Source organism: Salvelinus alpinus, chromosome 1 (genome assembly GCF_045679555.1).
Source record: "Salvelinus alpinus chromosome 1, SLU_Salpinus.1, whole genome shotgun sequence".
Lineage (NCBI taxonomy): Eukaryota > Metazoa > Chordata > Actinopteri > Salmoniformes > Salmonidae > Salvelinus > Salvelinus alpinus.
Window position 1 is genome coordinate 84,708,625 of NC_092086.1, and position 18,166 is coordinate 84,726,790.

Below are 18,166 nucleotides of genomic sequence, written 5' to 3' on the forward strand. Positions count from 1 at the left end.
ACATGATTCCATGTGTTATTTCATCGTTTTGATGTCTTCACTATTATTCTACAATGTAGAAAATAGTAAAAATAAAGAAAAACCCTTGATTGAGTAGTTGTGTCCAAACTTTTGACTGGTACTGTGTGGGTGTGTGTGTATATATAGATAGATAGTTTAGACACACCTACAGATTCTTCAAAGTAGCCACCCTTCGCCTTGATGACAGCTTTGCACACTGTTGGCATTCTGTCAACCAGCTTCATGAGCTAGTCACCTGGAATGCATTTCAATTAACAGGTGTGCCTTGTTACAGGTTAATTTGTTGAATTTCTTTCCTTCTTAATGTGTTTCAGCCAAGCAGTTGTGTTGTGACAAGGTAGGGGTGGTATACAAAAGATAGCCCTATTTGGTAAAAGACCAGGTCTGTATTTTGGCAAGAACAGCTCAAATAAGCAAAGAGAAACGACAGTCTATCATTACTTTAAGACATGAAGGTCAGTCAATCTGGAAGAACTTTGAAAGTTTCTTCAAGCGCAGTTTAAAAAAAAACATAAAGCGCTAAGGTGCAGGGTTGAGTAACCGGGTGGTAGCCGGCTAGTAACAGTGACAAAAGTTCAGGGCAGGGTACTGGGTGGAGGACGGCCAGTAGTAACTATTTAACAGTCTGATGGCCTTGAAATAGAAGCTGTTTTTCAGTCTCTCGGTCCCAGCTTTGATGCCCCTGAACTTACCTCGCCTTCTGGATGATAGCGGAGTGAACAGGCCGTGGCTCGGGTGGCTGAGGTCCTTGATTTTCTTGCCCTTCCTGTGACACCGGGTTCTATAGATGTCCTGGAGGGCCGGCAGTGTGCCCCTGGTGATGCGTTGGGCAGACCACACCACCCTCTGGAGAGCCCAACAGTATTCTTTCAATGGTGCATCTGTAAAAGTGTGAGTGTCTTAAGGGCCAAGCCAAATTTCTTCAGCCTCCTGAAATTGAAGAGGTGCTGTTGAGCCACCTTCACCACACTGGCTGTGTGAGTGGACCATTTCAGATTTTCAATGATGTGTACGCCAAGGAACTTGAAGCTTTTCACATTCTCCACTGCGGCCCCATCGATGTGGATGGGGGCGTGCTCCCTCTGCTGTCTCCTGAAGTCCACGATCCACTTCTTCGTTTTGTTAAGTGCCTTGCTCAAAGCCACAACTGTAGCAGATATAATATATGGGATCAGAGACCAGCAGTACCAGTGATTAACATGCATTTTATTTTGTGAAGTGGTTCCTTGCATCATACAGCAAAATGTAAAGTCATGTTTTTGGCACATGGTGTAACATTATTGTTGTTGGTGCAACTTGAGTAAAAAAGTGACATGAGTAAAAAAAATATGTCCTACTTGTCTGAACAAGTGGCTAAAAAAGTTAATGTCAAGCCCTTGTTTGTGTGTGTTGATGCATTCCTCTGGGTGTGTATGCAACAAACCAATAAATTGGGATCTTGTTTTGACTGAACCCTCCCATCCTCGTCTATCTATATTCCTCTTGAAACACCTGTAACCACACGTCTGCATTTGATGTGAGGTTGACTACCTCCACCCCAATGCCTTTTGTGTTCTTGAAAAGATTGTCATCCTTGTAGAGAAACGTTGGCACTAAGATTAATGAATGAAAGCGAGGGGTAAAAAATGGTTTACTGGCGCAAAAGCGGGAAAATATTCCTTGCAGCTATAAGACCGGTGCTGAAATCTTCTATTCCTCAAATCCTTACAGGGAGGAAAAACCAACCTATCAGGCCAATTAAAGTTAATGTGTGGTGACACGTTGAATCAAGGGCAGGGATTGCTGCCATATGGTTGGCCACTGGTCAGGCTGTAAATCAGGAAGCAGAGTGTGCAGGACTGATGGAGGGGAGGGGGGTGTCAGGGAGGATGACGCAGCATCACCCCTTGCCACATAGAACAGAACAGCAGCAAATCCATGATCTGTCTGGTGGTGTGAAGAAAGTGCACTCCCTCTACCGCCCATTACCCCCGTCAAGCCTCCCCCAGCCCTAACCGCCCTTCCACCTCTGTCTTTCTCTGTGTGTGTGTAACTGCCAGCTTCATTAAGGCTTGTTTTGTTTCCCCTCCCAGGGAGGATTTAAATGAGCTGTCATCCTGACCTTTTTCAGCTCCTGTGTTTTTAAAGGGAGTTCATCTCACCCTCTCTCCCCTTCTACAGGTGACAGGCACTTTTAAGCCGGCACCCTGCGGCAGACGGCCATGCCAAGGTTGTTTTGTGGGTAATTTCCTTCCTCATAACAACGCGGTGTGTGTGTGTTTGTCTGTGCTCCGGTGTTTGTTCTGATGCCACATGGCAGGATAAGGGCACGGGGCAACACACCCTGTCGACTTAATTTGCTCCCTGACTGTTCTTCAGTACAAGCATCTGTGGTGTTTTGAATACTGTAACTAAGTGAAGCAGTCTGCAATTAAAGCTGTTCTCTCTCTGCTGCTGATGTTACCTCTGATTATGTTACTGGGTGGCAAGCTCACATACAGCCTCTCGTTATTAAAGTACCTTGTTATTTATTACATTTTATACGGTCTCTCTACTCCATTGTTTGATATCCCCTAAATGTACTCATGTTGTGGCTTTTGCCTCTTGAGGCCTTGTTGGGGACCGTAGTAGGGCTGGGCGATATGGCCAAAATAGCATATCATGGTATTTTTCAAATTTATGACAGTATTTTATGTTTTTGATTAATGAAAGTTATACATTTTCTTTGAGTAGTGTGTGCCCCTAGGGTGGAAACACATATTCTAAATGATTTCAATGGGTCTTTCTTCATTCGGATTGTTTTATACTGTTCAATTCAACTTCAACCTAAAATAATTTCTTGCATTTCCATCAATTTCTGTATTTCCTGCACTAATTTCAGATAATTTCCACACTGCCACCATATGGGCAAAAATACTAGACCTTATTTTTAACCAAATGTTGCGATTTAGATTAAAACACTTGGGTGAACTTTTGGAATCATGGAAATAGAATGTTTATTATTATTCTATAATTAGAATATAAATAGTGGGCACTTTGAATGCAGTGTTTAACGTAACGAATGAAAATGCCATGGACGAGTTTTGTGATAAGAGTAGGCACCAAAGTGATGTTCAGTGTTTCCTAGGGGACCCTATAATCTTTAGCTACATTAAATATTTAGTCATATAACCAACATATTCATGCTTCGCCTATTCCTCTTTTGATTTAGAAGATACTGTTGCACAAACAACATGCTTATTTAAGCCTCCACCAGTACTGGTATCAAGCTGTATTAGCTAGCTACGTTTGCTCTGACTACTTTTATTAGCTAGCTAATCGCTAGCCAGCTAACTAGCGATTAGCATTAGTGGCTAACACTATTTAACTTAACTTGCTAAGAAAATACAAACTAGCTGTTTGCAGATGTAAGAAATACAAACGAATATAGTAATTATAGAGCGCTTGTGGATTTATAAAAATATCAATGTTGCATGTGCTGCATTGACCATGCAGACTGAACGAACGTGGCTCGTGATCAAGCAACCAACAAATGAGTGACAGGGTGGGACTAGATCTGTATGGAGAGAGAGCAGAGAGGGATGACTCAAGTAGCGGAGTAAACTATAAAAATGGACGTTACACATGGTATATCACATTTAACAAACCAAACATTCAAATGCCGTTATAGAAGGTATGGTTAAAAACACGGTCCGTGCATAAATACCGGTGTGTGTGTGTATAGTAAAATACGGTATACCGCCCAACCCTAGACCGGAGTATTGATTTGTTACTTACTGCCATGTTCCTACTATTGCTCTCTGGAGTGGGTTCTTTGTGAGTGGAGTTCATATCTGTAATTAAAGGAGAAGTTTGCTTTTTTACAACTAACAAATATATGCAAATGGAATGTTGTAGAAGGGGGCTGACGCTTTTTTTGCGATTTCACTTGCTTTTGAGGGGGTAGGGTGGGGTTGACTCTGTGACATAGTAATTTGAAAACTACCAAGGCCTGGGGAAGAGTCTGCCCCACGTTTTACCTTGGCTGTTTGATGTTTTAATTTAAGTTGTTATTCACATCAAATGTCACCTCTACCTGATGCTCCAGGTGTGAAACACTTTCTAATTGAAAGGTAACTGTGTCCTCCCTGAACTGACCCCCCCCCCCCCCCCCCCCCCAGGACTGAGAGTTCTATAAGCCAGCACTCTGCTCTATACTATTACTATAGTATCTCTATGTAGCATATGTGTCCCTGCAGTTATGTCTGCGTTCTGACCTCTCTCCTGTCCTCTCTTCCTCCCTCTCCCCCTCTCTCTCTGCAGTGTGAGTAGCAACAAATGTCCCATGTTGCATTAGTGTCTGTGTGAAATGCTGGCCTGCCTGCCAGGACCAGGTGACCTCTCCCTCCAGCTTCTTTCCCACACGCAGATGAACACTGGACTTCAGAAATGTAAGGGTCTCTACTCTACACACACACTCACCCACTCACTCACACACACATCATTCATTCCCTCTATCTCACACACACACTCACTCAGTCACTCACGTCATTCATTCCCTCTATCTCACACACACACACACATACTCACTCACTCACTCACACACGTCATTCATTCCCTCTATCTCACACACACACTCACTCACACACTTACAAGTCATTCATTCCCTCTCTCTCTTGCTCACTCACTCACTCTCTCTCCTTCTCTCACACGCACGCACACACGCACGCGCGCAAGTCATTCCATTTACAAGACCCAAGGTCTTTTAAAGGCAGTGCACAGGTAGCAGCGGGGTTATACCACCTTGCAATACAGATATTGGTGTACGGAAGGAGGCTAATTCGTACATTTTCGATCCAAATATTTTTTATAAAGATAAGCATTGTTAGATTATAGGAGTAATTATGGTAGTCCTAAAACGTTCTTCCTCTGAGTCAGTTGGAGCACCGATGCTCACTGCCTTCATAACATAAGTATAATAGGCTAATACCCACACCACACCAAAACTTAACAAAAGTTTCTAAACTTTATTAGGGTAATATCATAAGTCAAACCATTGTTTATAGGGAAAATACGAGCAGGATATTATGTTGTGGCAAACACAACATTGCAGTTGTAACTTAATTTTGTGCAAGAAAATGGCTCAACAGAAAGAAACAAAACAATTGCGAACTGGTTTAAACTGTCACAAAAGGTTTTAATGGGCTATATTGCAGCAATTACAAAAAAAAAGGCTAGTGCCTACCATACCCAACAAATGACAGCAATAGGCTAATGATATTTATTTTACAACAGTGCTACGTATAAGCTATACTGAACAAAAAATATAAACGCAACAACTGTTGGTTTCATGAGCTGAAATAAATTATCTCAGAAATATTCCATATGCACAAAAAGCTTATTTCTCTAAAATGCACAAATTTGTTTACATCCCAGTTAGTGAGCATTTCTCTTTTGCCAAGATAATCCATCTACCCGACAGGTGTGGCATATCAAGAAGCTGATTAAATAGCATGATCATTACACAGGTTTACCTTGTGCTGGGGACAATAAAAGGCCACTGTAAAATGTGCAGTTTTGTCACACAACACAATGCCACAGATGTCTCAAGTTTTGAGGGAGCGTGCAATTAGCATGCTGACTGCAGAAATGTCCACCAGAGCTGTTGCCAGATCATTTAATATTAATTTCTCTACCATAAGCCGAGTGATGTCGTTTTAGAGAATTTGGCAGTACGTCCAACCGGCCTTACAACCGCTGACCACGTGTAACCACGCCAGCCCAGGACCTCCACATCCGGCTTCTTCACCTGTAGGATCGTCTGAGACCAGCCACCCAGACAGCTGATGAAGCTGTGGGTTTGCACAACCGAATCATTTCTGTACAAGATGTCAGAAACGGTCTCACCAGGATCTTGACCTGACTGCAGTTTGTCGTCGTAACCGACTTCAGTGGGCAAATGCTCCACTTCGATGGCCACTGGCATGCTGGAGAAGTGGCGAATGTGGCAAATGGCAGACAGCGTGTATGGCGTCGTGTGGGCGAGCGAGTTTGCTGATGTCAATGTTGTGAACAATTTCTGTAAGTTGTGTCCCAGTTCTTCCATGGCCTGCATACTCACCAGACATGTCACCCATTGAGCATGTTTGGGATGCTCTCGATCGACGTGTACGACAGCGTGTTCCAGTTCCCGCTAATATCCAGCAACTTCGCACAGCCATTGAAGAGGAGCGGGACAACATTCCACAGGCCACAATCAACAGCCTGATCAACTCTATGCAAAGGAGGTGTTGTGCTGCATGAGGTGAAATCTATAGACTAGCACCTAATGAATTTATTCAAATTCACTGATTTGCTTAATGAACTGTAACTCAGTAACCTTTGAAATTGTTGCATGTTTTGTTTTTATTCAGTGTAAATACAGGGACACAATTAAAGACAGATGAAACTTTATTTAGCAAACAAATGTCTGAACAGAATGACACAACACATTTTCCATATTTTAAAGAACTGGTTTAGATGAACACACAGGCCTACAATAATAATGAATAAAATAACAATAATAATAATAATAAAACAAATTATTATTAATACGGAAAAATTAAAGTTCCAAAATTGCATCCTACCTAAATAGCGTGTTGCCCTGCATTTGGCCCCGTCAATGTTCTTTTCGTCTTTGTCCACTACAATCTAAAATCTTTGTGCTCTAATATCATAGGCTAATTTATTTGGGGCTAATTTTGGGGGAAACTCGAAGCACATTAGCCATATCACTAAGATTATACCCGCTGCTAGTAGCCATGTATTAATCTTAACAGCACATGTAATGTAAAAAAATAAATAACATTTTGCAGTTGTAGCCTAGCACCCAATGAGGCCTATGCAATGTCCAATGTGCATTTCGCACTTTCCGTATGTCATAGCCATATCAAATGTCTTGTTTGTAAAAAATAGTTGCTATTGAGCTCAAAATTTAGTTGAGAAATAAAAAGTATACTTACAGAAAGCTGTGAACATCCACTCCCCATCTGTGAGCAACACACCCTTCTCGCAATGTTTCAACGTGTGATACCACCTCACCCCCAACCCTCTCTCCCAACCCCAGGTGACATATCTCTCTCACACACACGCACACACTTCAGTCAATAGTCCTAAATATTTTAGGTATTTGCTGTTATTGAATTCATTTCTGAGATTCCTATGGTTACATTGAACAAAAATGTACAACCAATGCATGTTGTTTTGAACAATGGACACCAAATCATGTTTTCTCCTGTCTTTTTGGTCCCTCAGAACTGGTGCCAAGTCCTGTAGAATTCTTCTCAAATCTCCTATCCAAGCTTTCCGACGGTACGATGTTGGCCATCTTATGCCACGATTTTGTAGTCCAGACATAATGTTCACGTCGTGTGCAAATTCTTAGGCCGTAAATGATTGTGGAATGTCTTGGCACGCTCATTGTGACAGGGTCGAGATCTGCCGATTTTTTTAAAGTAGCACTACGTGCGGCCGTAGGCTCTGACAAAGTTCTGGCAAAAACATGTAGCCTTAATCGTGCAGTGTGGCTGGTGTTACGAGCCGATCCTGGTGACTGACCAATAGGAACACGACCTACACTGAATATGCGCACAATAATATGATTTTGAATAGTCCGATTAATATAATAGTATGATTTAAACGTTTACATGCTTTGCAAGACGAATGATTTCCCTAATAATCTTGTTTACATAACAAATCTGAAATCAGGCCACCTGATGGGATTTTGATAAATGGACAATCGCCAATCAAAATAAACTTTTTACCATGTTATTTTTGGGAAGCCTATTTAATTCTGAGTTCGGACATATAAAGTTTGTATATGAAAACTATTTCTAAGATGCATACTGGCTGGTGCTGGCACATGCGCAGATCTAATACACCGCTGCACTTACATAGCCTCGCAAGCCAATCGCACAATTTCTCAACAGAACAAGCAAGTCGTACAATCTGTCTAGGTTGATCTCAAAAAATGGTATTTGGTAACATCGCACAGTGTGACATCTAATTATCTTAAAAGACTGAGTCCAACAATCAGTGTGGGAAAGCTTTTAGATTACGTTCTCTGTGCATTATTGATCAGACCCAACCCAGGGCATACCCCAACAGACCAGCTTGATTTAGATCTCCCCCCTCTCCCTGAGGCACAGAAATCTCTATCTCCCTCTAGCTAGTTCCTGCAGCAGGTTTGTGTGTTATAAAACTCTGTCTCTCTCCATCTATGGCTCATCAAGACTGTAATTTCAGAATCACTGTAATCCGCCTACCCCCAGGAGCTCAGTGCCAAGCGAGGGGGAGTCTCACTAAGTGCCAACGTCCGCCATGTTGTTCTGTTCCTCCTCCTCTCCTCTGGCAGGCATGTGACGACAGTACAGTGGAACAAGCTTGGTTTTAAAAAGGTCCACTCTGTAATAATCTCTGTCGCTTGCTGCGCTGCTGTGTTCTGTAATGCACATCAAAGCAGTAGGGGCTGAAAGTAAAAGTTTGGTTTACCAATGAATGAGTACCTTTTTTCCCATTCCTCCCATTCCTATCGATAAAATAATTGTATTAAGTCATACAAAGGTTTTTCCTGTGCGTGAAGTTTCAAATGCATTTGTCATTTCTAAATGTGTAATGTAATAGGCATTTGACCATTACTATTTTTTAACACACAAAAACACATTTGATTAATACAATATTTAATCAGTTGTCTTCTGCAAATTAAGTTTATGTTGACTCAATCTTTGTGAGAGGGAGGGAATCTGACTTCATTAGTCTTCAACTCGCAGCTCAGACATTTTAATTCTGGTTAAATGTAATAAGCCCTGAGTTAGCCTGCCCGGAGCAGGTTAGATTTGAAGGATTCGTTGCCATAGAAATTTAGCTGGCTGAAAGGTGAGCCACTTCTGTGGTACCGTTTGAACTCCGAGTTGACCAAAGTTACCTCGCTAACTCCTCAAACTACATTCATAGTATAGGGCTCAGGGCAGCAGCTTTATTTATCATTGGGGAGAGAGACTGAAGAGCGACGTTAAATAGATGAGAACACACACACACACGATACCTGTGAAATGTTGAGGACTATCAGAGGAGAGGAGTGGGTCAAGTACACAGTAACAGCTTGTTCTCAGACTGAGTCTGATGCTGTTGGGAGAGCGATCGTTAACCTCAGCAGCTTGGAAAGTGGAAATGGCCCCCCGATTCCTCCACAGCACAGAGAAGGAAGCATGTAGAGAGAAGTACAACAAATGGAGCAGGCAGAACAATTTTACTCTATACACGCAGCTACTTTATCGAAGGTGCTACATGGGGAGATACAGAGATTTGAAGTAGATCACAACTACATTCCCTATGTCCACATAATTTAAACAGTAAGAGATTCGTTAAGTCACTCTTGTCTTGAGAGAGAAATTAATGAGCTAGCCAGCCTTTGGCCCCCCCCTACAGTTTAAATATTGTTTGGTAATAACAGTTGTGTGTGTGTGTTACTGACTGTAAAATACTTTTTCTATGTGTTCCTCCATTGGGCAGTCCCTCCAGGATTTCGTTAGGATGTTTTTGTGATTTTTGCGGGCAAAAATTGTTAGTTTTGGAATCCATGCTACAGGACTATTTTGATCACGGACTGGGCCCCCTCTGGCAATAACATTGATGAATACACTGACTGTCTCTGGGTTCATCAGGAGGTGCATAGAGGATGTTATTCCTACAGTGACGATTAGAACATACCCAAACCAGAAACCGTGGATAGATGGCAGCATTCCCGCCAAACTTTAAGCGTGAACCGCCGCATTTAACCACAGTAAGTAACTGGAAACATGGACGAGTCCAAACTGTCTCAATTCAACGGCTCACTCACCGTTGCACTGCACACCGCCCTATCCCACCTGGCAAGAGGAATACCTATCTGAAATGCTGTTTATCGACTACAATTAGATTTTAACACCATAGTGCGCTCCATTCTCGTCACTAAGCTCGGGCCTTGGGTCTGAAATGCTCCCTGTGCAACTATATCCTAGATTTCCTAACGGGCCGACCCCAGGTGGTGAGGGTAGGCAACAACACTTCCGCCACACTGATCTTCAACACTGGATCCTCCAGGGGTGTGCTCAGCCCCCTCCTGTACTCCCTGTTCACCCATTACTGCATGGCCACGCACAACTCCAACTCAATCATCAAGTTTGCTGACGACACGACAGTGGTAGGCCTGATTACTGACAGCAATGAGACTAGAGGGAGGTGCCCAGAAAAGAACCTCTCCCTCAACGTCAACAAAAATAAGCAGCTTATCGTGTACAACAGGAGACAGAAGAGAGAGCACGCCCCCATCCTCATCGATGGGGCCCATCTCATTGCCACCCTTTGTTTCCTGTGCATTTAAAAAAAGAGAGCGGATTAATTAGCCCCTTAGCATTGTGACACCACCATGCCAGTCTAAACAGCTCAGCTCTCTGCCTAGTGCCACTCTGCCTAGCCCACTCACTGCATGCTGCCTGTGAGGCTGAGGAGAGGTGAGGTAGATGGAGAGAGACTTACAGCTATAGTGGAAAGACTAAAACCCATTCACATCCACATTAGGAGATGAGTCTGCGATGGAACCCGGTAGCATTACTTGACATTTTAGACATTTCGTCCCCAGTAAAAGACAGAACTAGCCACCCTCTAAAACTCTATAGAGTTGAGTTTTTTTACCCACGTATTTAATAGAAGGATGTTGTACTAGATATAGTAATTGAATAGAATAACTAAATATAAGAACGTATGGTTTGGATGTTAAAAGATGAGGGTTCACTTTGGTTCAGACAGTGTTTTCAAAAGGCATCACTGTGGGACTGCCTGTGTCTCACTATCTGTCGGTGTATCCAAAATGGCACCATGGGCCCTGGTCAAAAGTAGTGCACTATGTAGGGAATAGGTTGTCATTTGGGACGCGACTGCATGTGTATGCATGTAGGTCAGGCTGGCTGGCTGGGGCAGGGAGGGTGACCGGGTTTGAGGCCCAGGGCTCAGCCCGGGGAGGGGAGGCTTGGTGAGGTTGCATACAGAACCTCTCCTCAACCCAGATCACAATGGCTGGAGGCAGGCCTCTCTCATATTACATTATAACTGACTTTTACAGTTGGGGAAAGAAAATGAGTCTCACCGAGTGACAGAAACACGCCATCACCTTAGCACATGCTGAACACACACACGACACACTCACAGGCACCTGAATGCACATGTCAAACACACACCTTATCAGTCTTACACTCCCCCAAACACAAAAACATACACATACTCAAACTATAGCATCTTCAGACACACTGGGGCATTGTTAAATATAGCCAGTGAGGTGCTTAGTAGCTGTAACAAATGTCTCAGTCAGAGGGCTGAGGGCTCAGTAGTGTTCCAGAGATCAGAGAGACGCTGTGTGATTACTGTCTGCTGTCATGGACCTGCTCCGCTCTTTCTCTACCTCTCTCGCACTTTCTCTCTCTTTGCCTCTCTCTCTCTGCCTCTTGCGCTCCCTAATTCCATCCCTACCCCCCTCCCTCCCTACCCCCTCTCCCTCCCTATTTGACACAGAGGAGAACTATCCCCCTGGTAGACACAGGGGACCAGCACAGCCTCTGCCTTTCTGCCTCACTCCTCTTTGTTGTCCCCCACAATGAAATCGGGGAGGGGACTGTGGATCTGTCTCTGTCCGTCCGTTCGTTCATACGTTAGTCGCATGCAAGATCTCAGACAACTCTGGGCCGATTTTTTCGAAACTTGGGTGAATGATGTGTCTTACCATCGAAATCCGGAATTTACAAAATGACACTGATTGACTCAAGGCAGGAGCTATAGTAAATCACTGAAATACGTTAGTCACACGCGATATCTCAATTGGCCCAAGGGGGGGCGCTACATCATTCGTGGGGGACGACATATTTACTGTTGCCTTGTTTAGTCTGGGAATCAGTAGCAGGCAAAGTAAGTCCCTTCTTCCTTGTCACTCTCTGATTCACATCTCACACACACTTATTGTTAGCTACAACTCATAATGACCCGAAGCTACTGACCTCAACGTTACTGACTGACTGTAAACCTCAACTACGGCACTTCAGAATAGGAATAGAGATTGGAATGTGTTGCTTGCTTCGGGGAATCGAGTCAAGATCAAACTCTCTGTATGCGTCCAAAATGTCACATTATTCCCTATATACTGCACTACTTTTGACCAAAAGTAGTGCACTATAAAGAGAATAGGGTGCCATTTGGGGTTCAGCTTCTATTGTGTCCCTGTGAGTTATGAGTTGAGAGCACTGTGCTGTTTTTGAGATTAGGGGAAGTGCTGAGATTTGGAATGTGAGAATGTTGTTGAAGTCAGTCCGGTTCCGTTCTTCTCAGAAGAGAACCTTAGAACCTCCGGTCAGATTACCACACATCTGCTCTTCTGACGAGAAACTTGACATTTAGCTTTTTACCTGCGTTAACACGTTTCTCTCTCTCTCCCCCCCTTTGTCATTCCCCCCTGTGCTCTCTCTCCCTCTCTCCACCCACCTCTCTATCTTTCTGTCTCTGTCACCCCAGGGGACACTACACAGAGGATGAGATCCGCTCAGTATCCAACCCCTGCGGAATTGGATGCTTATGCTAAGAAGATTGCCAACAACCCCCTGACCATCAAGATCTTCCCCAACAGTGTCAAGGTCCCCCAGAGGAACCACGTGCGCCGCACAGTCAACGGGCTGGATACTTCAGGCCAGCGCTACAGCCCCTACCCCCCCTCTCAGGCCAACGCCAAGTCCGGCCTCCTTGCCATCGTCAAGGTGCCTGTCGTCAAGGGCATCCTCAAAGACTTTGACGGCAGCCGGGCGCGCCTGCACCCCTCTGGGGTCATCATGAACCCCCCTGGCCCTCGGGGGCCCTTTACAGCAGCTGCCTCGGCCAGCACTTTAAACCTCCACCACCCCCCTTCCCAAGGCCAGGGCGGGTCCCAGTCTCAGCAGAACCTGAACCCTCAACTTGCGAGCCAGACTCACCCACAGACTCTACAACAGACTCACCCCCAGCAGCAGCAGGGCCTCAGACACCCACCCTGCATGCCCCAACAGCAGCACCCGCAACAGGGGCTGCCCAGGCCCCAGACACTGTCCCACCCCCAAGCACTGGGCCATCCCCAGCCTCCTTCTGGTCTCACCCTCTTGCTCCAACAGCAGCAGCAACAGCACCTTCAGCAGCAGGGGCAGCCACCTCCTGAACTGCAGGGTGGCCGGAAGCTGCCCGATGGCGACGCACCGCCTAACGTTACAGTCTCTACCTCAACCATTCCGCTCACCATGGCTGCTGGCTTGAACCAGAGCCGCCAGCCAGACCTGAGCAGCATCGTGCACCAGATCAACCAGTTCTGCCAAGCCCGGGCCCAGGGGGCTGGAGCCACCTCCATGTGTGAGGGCCAGATTGCCAACCCCAGCCCCATCAGCCGCAACCTCTTCAACAACGCCTGCTCCAGGGTGTCCATGCACAGCAACCCGCACGCCAACGCCTGCCCCCCCGGCCTGCCCCCACACCCCAACTGCATCATGTGTCCCGCAGACAAGGCTGCTGCCCCCGCTAACCCCCAAAACAACATGGCTGCCATGAACAGGATGCCTGTTTACCACAATGATCTCAAACAGCAGCAACACCAACATAATTTACAACAGCAGCACCAACAGCATTTACAACAGCAACACCAACGGCATTTACAACAGCAGCAGCATCAACAACAACAACATAATCACCAACAGCAGCAGCAGATGCGCTGGAACCAACACCAGTTGGCCTATCTACAGCACATGCAGCAGGACGGTGGGGGCCACCCCTGCAAGCACCCTTCCCGCATGGGCTACCCCCCGGAGCTGTGTGTGGGCCATTCATACAGCCTGAAGCCTCCTATAGAGAAGCCCACCCCCTCTCCTCCCGTCAACAACAACGGCATGCCTGGGGGTCCACTGGCCCACTACACCAATGGTGGCCACTACTTCCAGCCACACGCTGTGTGGAACAGCAGCATCCTGCCCACGCCCAACAGCGACAGCTCCGGGTCTCAGGACCTGGCCATGCCGTTCCATGGGGGGGCCTCAGGGGGCTCCACCACGCTAGACTGCGGCGGGCCCCCTGTGGGAGGCCATTACAGGCCCGGGGGCGGCGGCTCCACCTCCTCTTCCTCCTCCTCCAGCCAGACTAGTCTGATGAAAACAGCAGATTACTTGGGCGGGGACTTTCAGACGCCCTGCTTCCGAGATCAGAATCTGGGGCTGATGGGCAAGATGCACAGGCCACCAATGAACAGGGTGGGGCCCGAGGTTGGCCCAGGGGACGGCAGAACCGCTCACATCCAGCACCCAGGGTACAGATAAGATAAGCTATGGCCGGCATTGTCTATACAGCAGTTATCAAAAACAAGAACCTTCTTCTTTTAGTCTTAAGAATGGAAAAACATGAAATACAATTAAATTAAGTAAAAATTAACACTGACATTAAAAAAAGGACAAATATATTTAATAAAGAGCAGTGTTTTCTTTTTTTGTAGTCAATCTTGCAAGTGATCAATTGATTTTGTAAATGAGTGCTTTCAGTAGGCACCCTCTAGGGAACGTTTCTTATGTATGTGATTGTCGTCATTCCCTACCTTTTTTCCCATCCTACCTGTCTGTCAGTGTGCCTGGATCTAAGGATACAGAGTTATTTTTACTTCAGATCTGTCCTAAGAGTTTTTTTATTTTAAGCATAAAAGATGTCTCCTGCAGACGATGGATGAAAACGCACTGATCGTTGATGGAGGAAAGAAAACACATTCTCATAAGGATCTTGATGTTTTTACAGGGTCGAGTGGGGATTTCTCCGCTCCGACTAGTTTTATTGGACAAGTGGCTAATTTTCCCTTATTACGTTTACATGTGAATCTCGTTGTGACATCGAAATTAAAAGCATATATATATATATATATTTTCCTCTTGAAATCACCACAGAGACGAGATAATTAGTGAATGGTTCAGTGTGGAACTGTCAGTCACTGGACACTACAAAGTAAAGACGGAGACACTTGCCATATGCACATGTACAAAGAGGCTTTTTTTATTTTATTTTTTATGTATTTATTTGTGTAATAGGACTGTTTTATGAATCAGGTCACCCACTGTTCAAGGTTGATTCCTGTCTATCATCGAAGTATCTAATCAGGTTGATGTTTGTACAGAGTATAGATATATGCTGTATTGACATCTAGATCCTGCAGGGAGCAATTTAATGTGGGGACTGACTGGGGGAGCCAACCAACCGATGCTCTCTTGCTCAAAATGCTGCAATGAATTCAGGTGTCTGTTACAAACCATTTTGTCACCATTGCCAATTGAGGTTGGCAACATGATTGTGGAATAACATTTTTATTTAAATGGAGTGAAAAAATTAATCAAATCTGTTCATTCTGTCTGAATCCTGAAATGGCCAAAGTCACATAATTGACATAATATGTGACTTTTTATGTTGCTTACATTTTTTTCCTATAATTTTGGTAAACCCGAAAAATATTACTTGAATTGTTGAGATGCAAAGTTCTGTTTGGCAGTTGTTTAGTGAAGGGAGGAGGCTAGTTATCAGGACTAAACCTTACTACTGGAGTGGAAGAAATATAATTGTTACTAATATTATATTAGAAACTAACGATGAACCAAATCAGAGTTTTGATTCTGAGTTTTAAAAAATATTTTATTTATCATTAAGTTAGGTGTAGTTGCTACTGATTCTGATATGAAGTGTGCTTGAAGAGACCAAATTGATCACTTGCAAGATCACTTGGAGGTAAACAAAAATGACTTAAGTTAAACAGCAAATGCATTGTTTATTTTATTGTACACTGGCTTACCTACTATACTACTCTAACTTTAAAGTGTAGTGTGTGTGTGTGTGAGAATGATGCCTGCTGATGTGGGTTGAGTATAAACTTGTGTTTTGTATGTGCTCGTGTGTGTCTGTATGTGAGAGTGGGTGGACACTGACATCCACATTCTGTTCACCTCCCTCCCAAACAGCCCTTAAAAAGCCTTAAGTATTTGGTCCTTGGACTTTCCTTTGAAAACAAGCATGGTTATAATGAAAATCAAAAATTATGATGGAAGATTGCAAGGATACATAGAGGAACAGCAATTTCTGTTAAACATTTTTTTATGACGTTTTTGTTGAATAGAAAAAGCAATTCCTTAGATTCTTTTTTTTACGAAAACAAGAAATTGAGTAATATTTTGTAATTATATTTTAAAGCTATGTGTAGTTACTGGGTTGTAACAAAAAAAATCTAAGTTTCAACGCTTCAGTTGTGACTATTTATAATACTTGATTTTCTTGTTATTTAAATCTTATTTTTCCTCTTTGTTCCCTTTACTATTGCTGTGAAATGGAAGACGGCCCAATAAGCCTTTCTTTTACGTGTCACTCTGGCTGTACAACAGATAAGACGCAAAAGCGTGAGAGTTGTGCTACTCTTTTTGTAATATTGTAATAATTAAATAAAGTTCTAATTTATGCTTTGAAATTAGTGTTCTATGGATGTCATGTTCTTTTGATGCCCAAATGCCTGTTCTCTTATTTGATGAGCCGTACAGAACTTACAAATATGAATAGGCCTATTTGTATGTATAAGTTTACTACCCTTTATTCAATGAGAACAGATGGAACAAATTGGAATCTTTTTAACCTTGTTTGTGTCCAGACCATATACCTGTCTGCTCACTGCCTAGTAGATCTGCATGGGTTACCCCCCCCCATTGAGTTTTATAGTGTTACCCCCTGATTGGTTGAATGATTTCCTTAGATAAGACTGTATTCCATGTTTTTTCCATTTTAGTCCTTCAGATTTCATTTCAATAGTAGGTTACCGTGTGAAATAAAGATTTACCTGCATCATCATCACATAGTCATTGATTTTTAGATAGAGGCAAGGTGCTATCAATCAGGTACAGAAACCTCAGAACAGTTGCTGCATTTGGACACAGTTAGGAAGTCAACAATCGATGAATGATTTTAGGCTAGCTATACATACACTATATATACAGAAGTATGAGGACACCCCTTCAAATTAGTGGATTTGGCTATTTCAGCCACATCCATTGCTGACGGGTGTATAAAATCGACCACACAGCCATGCAATCTCCATAGACAAACATTGACGGCAGAATGGCCTTACTGAAGAGCTCAGTGACTTTCAACATGGCACCGTCATAGGATGCCACCTTTCCAACAAGTCAGTTTGTCAAATTTCTATCCTGCTAGAGCTGCCCCGGTCAACTGTAAGTGCTGTTATTGTGAAGTGGAAACGTCTAGGAGCAACAACCGCTCCACCGTGAAGTGGTAGGCTACACAAGCTCACAGAATAGGACCGGCGAGTGCTGAAGCGTGTAGCGTGTAAAAATCATCTGTCCTCAGTTGCCACACTCACCGAGTTCCAAACTGCCTCTGGAAGAAACGTCAGCACGAACTGTTCGTCGAGAGCTTCATGAAATGGGTTTCCATGGCCGAGCAGCTGCACCGCAAGCCTAAGATCACCATGCGCAATACCAAGTGTCAGCTGGAGTGGTGTAAAGCTCGCCGCCATTGGACTCTGGAACAGTGGAAACGCGTTCTCTGGAGGGATGAATCACGCTTAACTATCTGGCAGTCCGGCGGACAAATCTGAGTTTGGCGGATGCCAGGAGAACGCTACCTACTCAATGCATAGTGCCAACTGTAAAGTTTGGTGGAGGAGGAATAATGTTCCATGCCCCTTAGTTCCAGTGAAGAGAAATCTAAACGCTACATGATAGAATGACATTCTAGACAATTCTGTGCTTCCAACTTTGTGCAACAGTTTGGGGAAGGCCCTTTCCTGTTTCAGCATGACAATGTCCCTGTGCAGGTGTCCACATACTTTTGGTCATGTAGTGTACATCCCTTGTGCCTCACATTGTCGTTTAACTGCAACATCTGGTGTACGGTGATTGCACCAATTACATTCAGTGCTTTTGATTGTATCAAAGCAATCCGGTGCAAAATAGTGACAGGAAGTCACACAGCCAGAGCAAGCTGTGAAATCTGCAGGACTGGCTGGATTTGATCCGTCTGGCAGGGATGGAAATTGGAAGTTATATAAAGAGAGCACGGTGGGGGGGGGGGGGTCTGGGTTCAGTTC

The 18,166-nt window shown here is 44.2% G+C and overlaps 1 protein-coding gene across 15 annotated transcripts in view; it reads left to right on the plus strand.

The window, feature by feature from the left end:
- fam222ba (family with sequence similarity 222 member Ba) overlaps positions 1–16,908 on the plus strand; it is a 73,648-nt gene extending 56,740 nt beyond the window's left edge. For 13 of the 15 annotated variants that reach the window (XM_071329528.1, XM_071329463.1, XM_071329492.1 and 10 more), the window contains 2 exons: positions 4,303–4,430; positions 12,553–16,908. In XM_071329528.1, the coding sequence (XP_071185629.1) occupies positions 4,349–4,430; positions 12,553–14,363 (1,893 nt within the window). In that variant the 5' untranslated portion in view covers positions 4,303–4,348 and the 3' untranslated portion in view covers positions 14,364–16,908. Of the gene's footprint in view, positions 1–1,881; positions 2,243–4,302; positions 4,431–12,552 lie in introns of those variants that run through there. The other 2 variants (XM_071329548.1, XM_071329559.1) reach the window with 2 other exon arrangements.
- Positions 16,909–18,166: the final 1,258 nt, after the last annotated feature.